Source organism: Microchirus variegatus, assembly GCF_963457635.1.
Source record: "Microchirus variegatus genome assembly, chromosome: 15".
In the NCBI taxonomy this organism is placed as follows: domain Eukaryota; kingdom Metazoa; phylum Chordata; class Actinopteri; order Pleuronectiformes; family Soleidae; genus Microchirus; species Microchirus variegatus.
In genome coordinates this window covers 9,383,250-9,399,747 of record NC_139816.1, presented here as the reverse complement: position 1 = coordinate 9,399,747, position 16,498 = coordinate 9,383,250, and the positions used below count along the sequence as shown (strand labels likewise).

General features: G+C 40.5%; 1 protein-coding gene across 1 annotated transcript in view; it reads left to right on the top strand.

The window, feature by feature from the left end:
• Positions 1-2,602: 2,602 nt before the first annotated feature.
• The window catches only part of ptprn2 (protein tyrosine phosphatase receptor type N2), a gene marked incomplete at its 3' end in the record, with an annotated part of 141,392 nt that continues 127,496 nt past the window's right edge, over positions 2,603-16,498 (top strand). The window contains exon 1 of the mRNA XM_083901992.1: positions 2,603-2,693. Within this exon, the coding sequence (XP_083758118.1) occupies positions 2,609-2,693 (85 nt within the window). The 5' untranslated portion in view covers positions 2,603-2,608. The remainder of the gene's footprint in view (positions 2,694-16,498) is intronic.

Sequence of the window (16,498 nt, the reverse complement as noted above, 5' to 3'; positions counted from 1 at the left end):
ATCAAAATGATGATCCTGATATAAATATAATATAATAAGCTCATTCTGGGGTGACAATTCATACAAAATAAGTCTTAATTATTTCAATTTCTGCCAAATAATGCCACCTAAATGTTCCACACTGGGCCTTTAACTATTCTCTTTTCTTTCAGTTACCGTGTTGAAAGGACACAGAAATCCCAGTGGATGTTTTCAGGTTGTCCAGTATCTCAGTTTTGACTCAAGGATGAGCTGATTATTACACTCTGGTGGTCAAAGGTCAAGGTCGACCTGACCTTCACATATCATCATCACTTTTTTTTTTTTTTTACCTTGTCGATGTGATATCTTCAGGAACACCGTGAGCAAATTGTTTTGGCACAAATGTTGACTTTGACTCGAAGATGAACTGATAAGATTGCTTGGTGTCTGAAGGTCCTTGTGAATGCCTTATTTAAAAAAAAAACAAAAAAACACTGTAAGGTAATATTGGGTATGAGCACAGCCATCACAGCTTAAAAGAGTGGTGGCACTAAATATATAATATAATTAATTAGATTCACGTTTGTTCCCAGTCTTTCTGAGCTTAAGATCAAAGATTAATTCATTCAAAGTACATTATCATCATTTCAAGTAACAGGAAGGAAAAATAACTCATTAGACATCCATTCCGATAAAGCTTTCGATAAGATTACTGACAGAAAAAGGAATAGTAAAGACACTAATTGAACAATGCGTCCGACCTTGTTTTCCAGATTAAATAGATTACAATTAACAAAAACAGGTTCTCTGATTTTTCAGCCTCTTAAATGTGAATATTTTTCCTGGTTTCTTTGCTCAATGCAACAAAAACTGGCATTAAAGATAAATAACTGTTGACGGGACATTCGAGAACATCATTTCGAGGTTTGTAAAACACAGATTCCAACTAACAACTAATCTAGTAATAGAGAAAATAATCAACACATTAGTCAATTATGGAAGTCGGTTGGTTGCAGTCCTGCATCCATTCTTCTTTCTGTGTATTTTGAGGTAGATATAAGTATGACTATAAATCCAACCTATATAAATGCTAGACCTTTAATAATGTACTGCACATGGTGGAGTTTTATTCTCAAGCTTTCCTGTAACGAGGTAGATAGAAACATAGTTAATCCCATAGGGACATGCACATTTCCGGGGGGCTCAGTATAGTAGTAGTGGAGAAATAAAAATAGGAAAGCCCAGCACATGTCAAATGGGGTATATAAATATAGAAGAAATGTACATGTAGACACCAAAACCAAGATAAAAACTGCACACTGTAAAATGAATTCATTATTGTACACATAATACATAATTGTGTTATTTACACCAAACCACCACAACATCTCTTGTTTTTAACATTCATTTGTACAGAAATGTGTTGCATTCAACTAAAATTATTTTTTTAAATCGCTGAATTGAAAGCAAAGACGCGTCCCGCTTGTTCAGTTTAATCCAGTATGATATCCAGTTGAAAGGGAAGTCTTTAATGTTCAATTCCTGCAGTCCAGCATGATGAAAATAAATGGTGGTTGTTGTAACGGCAGTCTCACAGACATGTATATTATTGGATAAATGAATTAAAATTGAATAGAAAACCCACTCGTAGTAACGATCCTCCTGGAGCTTCTTGTCTACGGAAGCGCATTGCACTTTAAAAAAAAATTAATTTGCACTTTAATTTTAACTACTTTTTTTTTTCCTCCACACACTCTTAGGGGGCCCCGTGGTGATCTGGATGCCCCCCAAAAAAGCCCCTTGGTTCACTGAGGCCAGCCCTGTTGCCCTGCTCCAACACACCTGATTCAAATGAATGGATAATTATCAGGGTGATGATGATGATCATTTGAATCAGGTGTGTTGGAGCAGGGAAACACCTAAGACATGGATGACAGGAGGACCGGGATTAGTGTACAAGTATGCAATATTTATAAAATATCAATATGTTTTTACATTTTTTTTTTTTTTTTTTTGGTAATAATGTGATGTCTGGGTTCCTCGTAAATTTAAATTTGGATGCATGTTGTTGTTTTTTTTTCATTCACTGAAAATGATGAGATTAATCAATCATGAACTTCCTGTTTGGGGGGGGGGGGTGTATTATTGTCCTCGTGTTGTTGGTGTCGCCTTCATGGCTTCCGGGCTGTAATTATTCACTTCTCCTGTCTCATCTTTCTCCATCCATCCATCCATCCATCCATCCCTCTGTGCTGGCCGCTGTTGTTGCACGCTGCTCTCATCATCATCATCATCATCATCGTTTTCCCTCCTTCACCATGTGTGCGTGTTTGACGTCAGTAAGTTAGGAGGGGCTCCTCCTCCTCCTTCTCCTCCTCCTCCTCCTTCCTCCTCTCCTCTCCTCTGAAGAGCTGATGCTGTTTGTGGTGCTGAAACAACGCCTGTATTGTGTTTTTGCGCTTTTCCCAGCCTCTGCGCGTCCTTCGCAGGCTTCTCTCTCCCCAAAAACATGCGTCTGTAGAGCGGCTGTCGTGCGAGAATCAGCGCTCACCTGAGAGTCAGACATGCTGTTTTAGCGCTGAGGTGTGTGTGTCTATGAGTGTGTGTGTGTCATGGATCAGTAGTGTTGTGTTGAGGCAGGAGCGGTATGGACTCTCGGCGCTGTCCCATCCTCTTGGCTGCGCTGGCTCTCAGCCTCTGCTCCTCACCTGCGCTCTGTGACAGCAAATTTGGTAAGCATTATATTTATTTATTTATTTATTTATTTATTTATTCTAAATCAACACTACACTCTCTCCTCTTTCCCAAATCTTCCATCTCTGGTTCTCCCTTGTTTTTTTTTTTCCCAAACATCATCACATCTCTTTGCAAACTTTGCAGAAAACGCACAAATATATATATATATATAAATATATATATATATATCGCAGCCTTTTATTCTATACTGCTCAGGTCGATGTGACCTTGCCTGTGCATTTGCTAGAACTTGTCATGGTGCAGCATTTCCATGTGAGAAAAGTTACATAATCTGTCAGGCCCATACGCACGCACACACACACACACACACACACACACACACACACACATCATGTTGTTGTGTTCATATCCATATGTCTGATCAAGCCTGTGTGTGTGTGTGTGTGTCTATGCTGATGTAACCTGGTTTTGGGTCAACTGGGAATCGAACTGTGAACCTTGGGGAACAAGTGGCCAAACACCTATACCGCCTGGGCCACACCCAGCTTTTTTTTTTTTTTTTTCCTCATAATCTAAACAAACAATTACCTACTGGAGCTTCACCTGTACAATCTTTAGAAATCAGAGCAGCGAATGTCTGATGGATGTACGTCAGCATCCGATTATCTCAGAAATATCCCAATCAAATCAGACTAGTGTTATAAAATGTTGAGCGTAGTATAGTAAATACATGTGCATTTGTATTTCAATGGGCTATTTCAGCTTAGTCGCATTTTAATGATGTCATTTGCCACTAATGATCATGACTAGTCCAGAATTATTTGTGTAAATGCACAGCGGAAAAAAACAACAAGAAAACAAATCCGATGATCCCATACCGAGAAATTACATTAACTGAAATTATGAAATTAACACATAACAGTTTGTCTCTTAAATTTTTTATTCTGTGTTTTTTGTGTGCATAACATACATATATATTTTTTAATAAAAATAATAAAGTCAACATAATATTAAAAGGTCCAGATTGGGAAATTAGTGACATCTACTGGTGAGAGTGCAGATTACAACAAACAGAGGACTCCACTGCACATGGTTTGTCCCATGTGAACATGTCAGTGCAAGATGGCATACACACCATATATATATATACATATACATATACACACATATATATATATATATATATATATGTATATATATATACATTTTAGGCAAGGGTCTTTCTTTATGGAGGCCGCCATCTTGCACTGACATGTTTACATGGGACAAACCATGTGCAGTGAAGTCCTCTGTTTGTTGTATATGTATATATGTGTATATTGGTATATATATGTATATGTATATATACATATGTATACATACAAAGGCACTTTCTAAGGTTTCAAAAACATTTTGACATGTTTATATAACATGTTAAAATGTTTTAACATCTATATAAACATACTTATCTGTAGTATAACCAATTTCTACCATTAATTTCTCCTAAATGTTACCTTCAAATATATATATAAAAATATAAATTGTATATATCATATCATATATATATTTTCAAATGTGCATAAATCAAAGTAGTAAATTTATAAAAACAAATATGTAAAAAAGGGGCAACTGATACTGTTATTTTTACCTACTCAGATACGTACAATACTAACAGCGTCAGGTTGTTTTATGATTCCTGTGCTCGCCAAATAACTCGGCGTGCCCTAAAGGAGCATGCAGTATTAAATCCAGTTAAATATTTCATAATATCGGCTAAAAGACATCTCTCATGCAGCCCTGATTCATCGTCAGACTTGGCCAGGTTATATTTTCTCATTACCCTTGGTTTGTTCTTCAATCTCTGCCGCAGACAAAAAAAAAAAAAGAAGTATGGCACGTGTCCAAGTCATGTCGCGAAACCTTTTGAGATGGCTGTGTCTATTTGTTAGGACAGATCCAGATTAAAGGATTCATTTTTACTGCCTCGGTGTGTGCACGCGTGTGTACTTTCCAGCTCCAATTTGCACTTCTGATCACACTTACTAGTTCACGATCGGAAAACACAGACACGACAGTAGAAAGTTTATAATGAGGCGATCTGGCAAATATAGGTCTCAGGCTGGCACTCGAGCTCCGAGGTGATTCATGCAGGCACTGAGCTGCATCATATTGTTTATATTTAGAATGAGAGAGGGTGGCTGTGTTGGTTTTTTTTTTTGCATCGTGCATAATATGCACACACAGAGACACACACAGCCTCTTATTTTAATCATTATTTTTAGACCCGTTTCCCCGCAGACATGTTTGGTTAACAGCGGCTCGGATCATCAGAAAACTAAGACACAGGAAGTAGTTCATGTAAATGGAATACGGTGATGTTATCTAGTGCACCTGAGCTTTTCCTGCAACAACAGTCTATTAATATCACCTTTACTCCCGTAGACTATTAGGTTGCACACATAGTGAAATGCAAAAGCGCAGGACCTGCTGTTTTCATATCATATCATTTCAATATGTCTAATTAATGCTTAGAATACTTGTGAATGAAGCAGTTCTTGTTCCCCAATGTAAGCCTGTCATTGAATTTTTAGTATGCTTTTCTCTCTGTGTGTATGTGTGTGTGGAAGAAGTCTCCATTGTCAAGAGCGCGGCTCTGAGTTGGAGATGATTATTATTTTTTAATGAGTCCCAGTGTGGATTGTGCTGTGAAAATGGAAGGCTTTTGGATCATGGTGTAGTGTTAGAGGAGCACTGTTCGTTCCCCTTAAAGATGGGTCCTTTAGGCCCAAATCAGCCCGAACAGTCATAACAGAAGGCTTTAAAGGTCTGTAAAAAAGTGTTGCATAGTTACGACAAATTGACGAATTAAAGGTACAGTGTGTAATACAATCGTGATGTGTTTCCACTATATAGATCTAGCTTGGCACCTCGGCGTGGGCGGGGTCGTCATAGGACGGCGACACGAAACTGCCATGACTTTTAAGTCTTTTTAACTGATCTACAGTGTCCGACGTCGCGCTCGTGACTCTTCCAGTGACGACACTCTCTGACCAATCGGTGGAAGTTGAATAGTTAGTTTAAGTTACATTGTGCTCCAGAATGGCGGCCTCCATAGCCATAACCTGACTCCTGAGATGTGGTAAAATAAATCAACATCCGCTGATCGATCACTTTATTTCATCTTCAATTTATTTGCTTCCGTTTTCCCCCTCTGGACTTTTAAACTTCCTTAATTTCACTGCTGTGCTAAATGCATTCAACCTTTTATAGCGTAGGTCACACCGGGCCTCGCGTCGTTTATCTTCAGTCTCTCTCACTTTGACGTGAAACTGCCATAAAATCCAGTGGATGTAGACGTGCTCTGTGTGGTCACCTTCATTGTGCTGTGTGACGTCTATGCGGTTGTTTCCTTGGCTCTGGACTCTGCTCGAGTCGTTAAAAAAAAAAGAACGAAACGGGGCACGGGTGGTTGAACATACTTTCCCTGTGCTTAAGTCATTTCACTTACACTGAGACAAGTGAGGTATTCAGAGGCATGTCTAATTATTAGCCAGGCTGTTATTCCTACCAATTTCACTAATAATACAACAGTTAAAGGTGCATTATGTAATAAATCTAAAGCAACTGGCCATACAATTCTCCTAATATGTCACAGAGACTCAGGAATAATGTTCATATAACAAACTGAACTCGCCAACAACAACAGTACAGCCAAAGTATTTGCATTAAAAATAATTTTTTGCAGACTGCAAATCATGTTTATGTTTTGAAATCACGTTTTGCCGAGCAACCACGGGTTGCCAGTTACGTCAGAAAACAAAACCTAAAATACCTCGATATTTTGAATTTGAATCTCGTAACCGTTTTTGGCCACATTCTTACACATGGCACCTTTAAACCTCCTCGTCACGATTTCGAGTGAAAGTTAAAAACCCAGCCATTTGAATAGTTGCTTCAGTGACTGCTAATAGTTACTTCCCAGTGGAAATTCACCTTGCTATCAGACCTGTCATTAAAATTCAGTTCAGCCTCCTGCTTCTGTTTGCAGAAGGGCTGCTTGTGTCCTGAATTCCAATAACGACAGTCTGCTAACTAGACTGGCAGCCATTTTACCTCTGCAACTTCATGTGTTTGTTAGCGAGACACGTGTACCGCTTCATGTTCGAGCAGATGCTGCGTCACCTCAGATAGAGAAAAAAACCATTGCAGTGCAATACAATTTAATGGCTCTCAGGAAGCTGTTGACATGATTCTCATATTGTATTCACAAATGTGAGCCTGTGTGTTTGTTGGTAATGGCTGAAAACAATCATAAAGGGAGATTTGTTTAGAATTTAGATGAGGAACACAATGATGAAATGTAGAGCTCCCCCAGTCTCAAATATTCTATTTGCTGCATATTTGGGACACAAACCATGTTTTATGTCTCCCCTAGAAAGATAAATCCACATTTGTGACTACTTTGAAAACCATATGTGTCTAAATAGTCGTTATTTTTGCTCATATTTAAAGGTGCATTATGTAATAAATCTAAAGCAGCTGGCCATAAAATCCTCCTAATATGTCACAGAGACTCAGGAATAATGTTCATATAACAAACAACAAACAAACTCGCCAACAACAACAGTACAGACAAAATATTTGCATTCAAAAAAAATATTTTGCAGACTGCAAATCATGTTTATGTTTTGAAATCATGTTTTGGCATGTGGCGCCACCTACTGCCGTCTACCAAACATTGCTGCCGAGCATCCACGGGTTGCCAGTTACGTCCGAGCTACAATGGCGGAGAAATCGAAACCTAGAAGACCTCGGTATTTTGAATTTGAGTGAAGTAACCGTTTTTTGGCCACATTCTTACATATGGCTCTTTTAAGTTCAAAGTAGTATTTATAGTGTTGACCTTTGTGGACTTGTTGTTGCTGCTGCTGCCATTATAAATATCTTCCATTTAATTTTCCTTTCTCCTTTTCTCAGCTCTGAGCACAAATGAAGGCGTTTTATTGTGTGTGTTTATGACAGAGTTTGTACATATAGACATCTTTTAAGGCCACGCTGCTGAGCCTTGTCATTTCATATCGCCTAATATTCCCAGACGAAGTTACATTTTATTCACAGACAGCTGAGCTCCATCTATTTTTATTTTTTTGCCATAGTCGGTGCCGAGGTATCGCGACTGAACGGTGACATCTAATCGTGCAGTTGGTATAAATCATCTGAGAGGATTGAGATGTTTTCCAACAGTCAGGATTATGAAATTGGGTGTATATCCAGGTGGGAATATGACATGCTGCCACACTGTATTCGGTTTGTTTTTTTTATCATATAGGTTTGTGTGGTGTCATATTGCTGCCTCAGTTGCTAGGACACTCTGCTTCTCCCAGGGCACCACAGTGCTCACTCGGTACGACAGGGCTTCTCTTTTCATGCCATACCATGCAGTGCACCAGAAAAGTCAATGTATGTCTTATATAGAGGAAGTAAATTACTAATCATCATGAGCTCATCTCGCATGTAATCTTCAACCATATTAACAGTAGACTGGAGCCAACACGTGAACCAGCAGTGTAAGCACTTACTATACCACATTCATCTATATAATTTGAGCCTTTAGTCGTATCCAGTGGAACCTAATTATAATTTAAAGGTGCCATATGTAAGAATGTGGCCAAAAACGGTTTCTACGCTCAAATTCAAAATACCGAGGTCTTTTAGGTTTCGTTTTCTGACGTAACTGGCAACCCGTGGTTGCTCAGAAGCTGAGACTCTACGGACTGCAATGATTGGTAGACGGCGGTAGGTGGCGCCACATGCCAAAACATGATTTCAAAACATAAACATGATTTGCAGTCTGCAAAATATTTTTTTTAGTGCAAATATTTTGTCTGTACTGTTGTTGTTGGTGAGTTCAGTTTGTTATATGAACAATTCCTGAGTCTCTGTGACATATTAGGAGGATTTTATGGCCAGTTTAGCTTTAGATTTATTACATAATGCACCTTTAATGTTTCTGAAGCTCTTCTCAGTATTTCACATCACAGGCTATGCTGCTGCGATACATACCCACGCCTTCCTGGTCTGTTTTTTTTTTCTAACGTGAGAACGCCGACTGTCTGAGAATGAAATGTAGACAAGCGGAGAAGCGAGAGTGCAGTTCTGTCGATGGAGACGACATCACCTGCAGAAAAAACACCTCACATTATCGTAGTGAATTGCGTTTAAAGCCTTGTTTGATTGTACAGTGCATTTCAACTTGGAATGGTGCTTCTTCTTCTTCTTGTGTGTTTGTGTGAGCCAGATGGCGATTACCGCGTCAGCTACGTAAATAGTGTGATGTCATACCAATATGACACGAGAGCAGCTCACCAAAAAGAAAAATGGATGTGGAAGTTATCCAACATTTTGTGTTCTTTCCTCTTGGCGTCTCGCTGTTTTTTTAATCACATTTTATCACAAGAAAAGTTTTGTTTCAAGCGATGATCCTCGGTCAAACGAATCAATGGACTCCTCAGAGTTGGATCACGGGCGGCTTCGTACCCCAATCCAAGGTCGGCAAAAAACCAGGCATCAGTTATGTATCATAAACAGGGCTTTACAGTACTGTGAGGGCTGTAGACGCTGGGTTTTGATTACCCTTTATTTTCTCACACAACGTCACTTATGGATCGCTATCAGGGCAAAAGGAGGAGGATCAGAAACTGATTACAGACTGTCGCTTAAAGTACAAATGTATCTACCACGTCTCACATTATTCCATACCAGTTGCTTTGTTATTTCCTTATCGCTCGATGCGTGAGAGTCCTCTTGATAGGGACTGATAAAGGGTCAGTTTGAGGCCCGCTAACATTCGGCGATCAGTCTAAACTCCATAAACACTTTGAGGATATGGATTAGAAGTCTCTCGACGATTTACTAACGGCTTCGAGTCATCCAGTAGGTGGTTTAAGTGTTTATAAGATGGTGTTTTATCGCGCGGTTCATCCCCTCAGCACACAGGATGGTTAAATGAGCATTTGGTGTGTTAATAGCAAAGCCTGCCCCACCCCTTTCCGCTAAATTTAATAACATCAGCAGCTGCAGCATTCAGCGTGCTGTGTAATTTATTTAACAGTAAGATTTTCCGCTGTCATCTGTTGCTGAATGTAATATATGCCCATTGATTCTTTCTTATAAACACCATACCGTGTAATAAACGGCCTCATCTCAGCTGCATTGAAGCAGCGTCGAGTACAGCTGTTGCAGACTTGTTTTTTTTTTTTTGCAGGATTTCGCATGAATTTTAGACTGATAAGCTATTCATGTGTCGCTGTGTTTTTGGATTCACTTGGGGTGGGGGAGGTTGGATTTTATCTGACTTAAAAGTTGCAAGTGTGAGCACAGATCTTCAGCGAAATTGTCACTAAGCGGGCTGTTTATTTCCTGCCTTGGGACGCCGCCACGGCTGGTGCGATAACAGACAAAGTGCAGTGTTTCTTTGTGACTCAACAGATGCTCGGAGGAGTGTGTTGGCTTTGAGTGTTTGTCGAGACGAGCGAGTGGGAGCAAAGTGGCTGCGCCGCGTCGCGTCGTCTTACCCCCACAAATGTCAGCGGCTCTTGAGAGAGAGGAAGGAAGTCAGAATTGTGTCAAGTGGATGCATCAAAGCGATCCGTCTCTTTTAGTTTCCAGTCCTGCTTCGGTTCAAGGTGAACCCCGAGAATAAATTCTGGGTCAAGGAGGAAGGTCTTTCCACCAGAGAGGCTGTGTGACATTTTCCCTGTTATTCTTGCACACCGTAATGTAGCTTTAAATTACATTTTCAGAGGAGGCAAGAATATGTTGTGTTGCAGTTTTCCCACTTGCACATTTGCACGCGCTCCCTTGAACTCCGCGGCTCACACTGTGACAGAGTGTGAAAACATTATCTGCAGTTATTAAAAAAGGAGGATCAAACATCTCCTCGTTGTGTCTTTTCACACCTATTTCATTTGGTCAAATTAAATGGCGCCGCAGTCGGAGGGGTCACCGCCATGTTGTTGAGCCGTGATTTATAATGAGGACAATAAACACTGTAATGAGGGTTCCGAGGGCTGCAAGTTCAGCACCAGAGTTAATCTATATACCATCTCGGCTGTGAGCAAAGAAAGCTTGGTCTCGCGTTGATGCTGATAAATATTCCTGCAAGGCAGAGGTGTTCAGAATCGATTGTGGTGGAGGTTTCTCCTTTCTTTTGTCACTAAATTGGTGTTTCCATCATGGTACAGTTGGGTATGGTGCGCTTTAGAACCATAAATCCCTGTGTCTGGGTTGTGTTTCGACTGAGAACAGTAGCTTTTGTGCACTGTGCCGACGGAGCTCGACGTTATACCGGTGTGGTGACAACGAACAACGACATGGAACACACAACAGCAGAGGTGACCCTTGTACGGTGGCCCTGAATTGCAAACCGTCAACACAAAAAGGAAAACACAACATTAACTTAAATACAACAGCATTAACTAAAACACAACTAAAGCACAATAACATTAACTGAAACACAACTAGAACACAACAACATTAACTCAAACACAACTATAACACAACAACATTAACTCAAACACAACTAGAACACAACAGCATTAAGTAGAACACAACAACATTAACTGAAACACAGCGGTTTAGTTAATGTCGTTGTGTTGTTGATTTGCACCACAGGGCCACCGTACTTTTGTCCCTCTGCGAAGGACATTAGTGACATTTTGTCCACCAAAATCTGTTCTGTTTTCAGCTCTGTTGAAACAGCGTTATCCAAAAGCGACTTGTGTTTGTCTTTTTTTCCCCTCCCTCCTGTTGTGTCATTACTTTCCGAGGCAGCTTGGAACGGCTTATGGCTTTACGAGGAGTATCGGCTTAATGTTCGATGACCCTTTTGAAGCTGCGCTAATCAACAATCTAATATAAACAAAGGGGTCAAATATGACACACACTGTTCTGAGTAAGTGTTCTTCTGTGTCTGCTGGATGTGTAAATAGGCAGCCGTGTGTGTGTGTGTGTGTGCCAGCACTTGGCAACAGCTTTAAGCTGCGTTAACACTTTCTGAGAGTCCTAAGAGATCCACTACGGTCTGTGTTGTTGTCCAGCCAGATGTGGACGTACATTTTGTGACCACACGGACGATAACTATGGATGTTGGCTTTGAAGAGAGGTCATACAGCTACACACACTTGTGCAACCATAAAAAGCCCACTACTATGAATTGAACTGCAGGCATGTAGACACAAGCAGATCTGTGTTATGACTTTGCATAAGGTGTCGAATTTGATATTCAGGTTAAAAACTAGCAGTAAAAGCATGATTTCCTTGAAAAGTGAATTTATAATTAGGGTTAGCAGCGATTGTGTTTAGTATAATCCCCATTAGCTATGCCCTAAAGCATTAAAAACATACATTAAAGGTGCATTATGTAATAAGAGACTCAGGAATAATGTTCATATAACAAACTGCACTCACCAACAACAGTACAGCCAAAATATTTGCATAAAAAAAAAAAAATATATATTTTGCAGACTGCAAATCATGTTTATGTTTTGAAATCATGTTTTGGCATGTGGCGCCACCTATCGCTGTCTACCAATCATTGCAGTCAGTAGAGTCTCAGCTGCCAAGCAACCACGGGTTGCCAGTTACGTCAGAAAATGAAACCTAAAAGACCTTGGTATTTAGAATTTGAATGTAGAAACCGTTTTTGGCCACATTCTTACATATGGCACCTTTAAATAATTTTAATTGTTGTCATGATGAAACTAATGTGGTCAGACCAAGACTATGCATAATTTTAACACCTACTAACTTTAATGTAATAGCCTGTGTGGTGATTGTAATGCAGAAAAGCTATTATGTATGAAAAATCAATACTTTGCCACATATGAATGGGAAGGAATTGGTTAGTGTTTGCCCAGAAATTAAATAAGCGGAAATATATCGGCATAAGACAATACTCCCGGGTACATTACAGGAAGATTTGTTGATTTTCTTCAGGCTACAATAGACGCATTTCCCTCAGGCAGTTATTAGGAGCAGGTAAATACAGGTTCATGCTTAAGTGGTTTGCCAAATGGAGCTTTTATTTGCATTAAAAGAACCCAAGATACTCCACACTCTGCAGCTGAGCAGTTTTAGTTCGGAGCTATAAAAATCCAGATAAGGCACAGAAATGACAACAGGAAATGTTATTTGCATCTCCCTCCACTGGCATCTGCTTCTGCAGGAAAACACTGTTGTGTTGCGATAACCTGCACTTTTAAATGAGGTTCAAATGGTGCTCATAAGGCTTTTACTTCATTTTGGACGACTCGAGGTTTCCCTCGGGGCCAGGTTGCATCGCTTCAATCAAAACGTTATAAAGACGAGGCTTCGCTGTTTGACTTGCTCTGGTTCTGCGCTTCAATTCCCAGTAACACCTGAGAAGAGGAGGAGGAGGGGGGAGAGAAAATCAAATGTCTGAATCATTCAGCACGGGTCAGTGAATAAGGTCGAGCCGGCCTATTTCTGGGCACCCGGTTGCCACAGCGACACTGCCATCTTTAATTCATAGTCGCCGTCCGGCGCTGTCGCCCTGGAGGGGAACCGGCAGCTGAGTGAGCGAGAGCGACCTGGAATCCTGTGAGAAATTCTCTGGAAAGTTAGTGAATAATGTTTTTGGTCACACTTCTGTGGTCGTCAGGTGGTTCCATGGCGGGTTTCCTCTTCCATCAAAGTGACCGTAAAGCCCTTCATGTGCTGCTTTTTTACCTCCCGCTAATTATTCATTGAGTTGTTGAGTAACTTTGGATTTGTTCTGTGATGCGTTACTTTTTAATATTTTAGGATATATAGGATGGATATTGGATAATTTTTTGTTCCTTCATACTTTACGGTTTTCGCCGGAGTTTGTCTGTCTGTCTGTTAGCAACATTACTCGAAAAGTCATGGACGGATTTGGATGAAATGTTCAGGAAATGTCCGCTATGGGACCAGGAACAAGTGATTAAATGTTGGGTGTGATCCGTACACGCTGCGCGCCGTCAGGATGTATTTTGTAGGCACTGAGCTGCCTTGGCGGAGGTCTGTGCTCTCCGAGTGCTTTTCCAGTTAACCCTTTAACACAGAGTGTATCGAAGACGACGCGTTTACTCAATTTCCATTACCGTAATTACAAGACGGGTTTCTGAGAAGTTAGACGTCAAAGCCAACATGCGGTTATTACGGTAATTTCACTCAAACTGTTGTAGGAAGCCGGCGAATCAGCGTCTTTGTCGCCAGAGAGGAGAGAGTTGGAAAAAACGCCTGTACATAGTTTCTATTTTTTGGCGAGATTAAAAACTCAAACAAATGTTATGTTAAATATGCTTTACATGCAAAATCTGGTGTCCATGTATAACAATAGTGTTTTCCTTCATTTTAAAATGTTAATACACTATTTTAACATGCACTAAATTGTCAGATATTTAAATGGACAAAAGCACTCATCTTCAGGCCCTTTTTATGGTTAAAATAAGCACAAAAAATAAGTCCAGATGGACATTGTGAGGCGTAGGTGTTAAAGGGTTAAAGTGCTGTCATTTTTCAGTATGACTCTGCAGTTTTAAATCCGTAGCTGTACATTAGGTTATCTTACCACTAATGTTAGTTGTGTCTTGTCAAAACTTGATCAACACATTTAATCTTGTGTTTTCTGTAGTTCTGTAATTAAACACCAGCTGATAATTGTGTCTTCATGATATACAGACGACTTGTATCGAGCCTGTCCTCTCTGTCCAAGAAAGCTTTAGACATTCATGGTCATATTTCTTCTGTAAATAATAGTAATACCATTTAAAATGAAGATAATAAACCTCATCATCAGTCACTTAAAGGAAAACGATACACTCAGTTTCCTTGTGAAATGTGGGTGAACAAATGCCACCGTCGTCCTCCGACACGGGGCTGCTGCACCAGCTTCCTGTCACGCACCCGCGACGAGCGGCACATGTGGACTGTGTGAAATGTTGGGAGGATAATGATAAACTCACCTCTGCTGCGTCGCTGACATGTGACATGCAGCTCTTGACAAGAACAGACCTTTTGGAGCAGAGGAAAGCCGGGGGGCCATGTTTAATTTTAGCAGGAGTGCAGCCTTAATGACACGAGCTGTTTGAATGTGTGGACACGGTGTCAAGCTGACGCTGATTTGCTCGCAGGTGATGTTCCTCTCTGTCGGCTGTCCCTGCTCCTGCCACGCTTTTTTCAATACATTCGCACTTTTATTGCCGCTGCCACTGTTTTTTTGCGGCATGTGTGTGAAAGTGATTCACGTGTCCTTGGTTGCAGATTATAAGCACAAGAGAAGATAAATCCGTGGGCCACAGAGAGCGAATGTAACATGTCCTTAAATGCGGCACGATGTGGGAGTGGCCGCGCTCGCTGCCAGCCTCCCAGCGTTTCCTCCTTGGCCCCTCAGACATCACAGATGGTATCGCAGCGCTGGGCCAAACACCTGTGAGGAGGACGGGGAAAGAGATTTTTTTTCAAATCTCTGACCACTTGTTCTTCAGCCTTGGGCTTTGCTTCATCAGGACAGATTTAATGGGGCAAGCAAGGTCAGCCAAATCACGGCCAGTGTTTGAGCTCCTTCAGACGTGTCATCAGTCAATGACTTGTGTTCATGTACAGGTCAGAAAAAGATCCGTCGTGATTATGATTAGATTATTATAAAAAAACTGCAGCTAAATTCAGCTGGAGATATAGAGTGAATTCCAATTCCTTGCTTAACCCTAAATCTCAAAAATGTGCGCTCCCTCTAGTGCAAGAGCTGTCCCGATTCTCAGAAAAATTAAGTTTAAGGGCTGTATCGCCCTCAATATTGAGATTTTCCAAGACCACCCTTGGGAGCAAGGGCTACCCAGAATGCATTGCGTGTTTTGACATAACAAAGATGGCGCCGAAAGCAGCGAAACGAGTACGCTACAATTTAAGTATTTTCTTTGTAAATAGAGATTTAAAAATGATGAAAACCATTGTATTATCTTAGTTTAGGCCCATATTATGGATTACTGATGTCATTGTTGCGTAAGATTTATTTTTATTTTACAATCTTTTGTCAATAACCGGCCGGTGCGGACAAACGATCGTTTGCTATGGTTTACTTTTCAATAAGCCGTGGTGTGTGGTAACTGTCAGCTGAATATGTCCGTGGTTGTGGTATTTGTATGAGTATCATCTTATAACTAACTGACTAATAACTTGACTGACAAACGGATCGTAATAAATAATCGTGACGTAAATGCGTTCTTCTTCTTCTTCTTCTTCTTTTTTGGAGTTGACGCAGCTTTCGCGTTATTCTGCCCCCTACAGTCTGACGACGTATCTGCATTTAAGGGGTGTCCCATTTCTAAGTGACAAAATAACCCTCAACACTTGGTTTTGAGGGCCAGTTAAGATTAAGGGTTGAGCTTGAGGGTTAAGATTCAGGGTTAAGATAGGAATTGGAATTGGCCCTAATTGTGAGCCACAATGATTAGTTCAGTGTCTTTTTACTGACCTATTATTTTCCTATTAGAATTTTTCTTTATAGTTTCATTTATTTGACACTCACACCATGAAATTCACAGATGTAGCTGTCGGTCACATCGTGTCCACTCGTATGAGAGTGATTTATTGTTATTCACTCATTCTTTCTTTGTGTATCCTCCACGTGACGGTCGCTGGTGCCAGTCCCAGCTGACATAGGTCGCAGGCCGTCACAGGATTTACCAAAATCTATGTTCTATTGAAAAGTAGAATATATTGTGTGGATCTTCCTTTTTTCCCCCGAAATGTTGTGTCCTCAGTGAACTTTCTGTGGCCTGGAGTAAGTGTGTGGGATTGACCTCCTTTTGCAATTTGT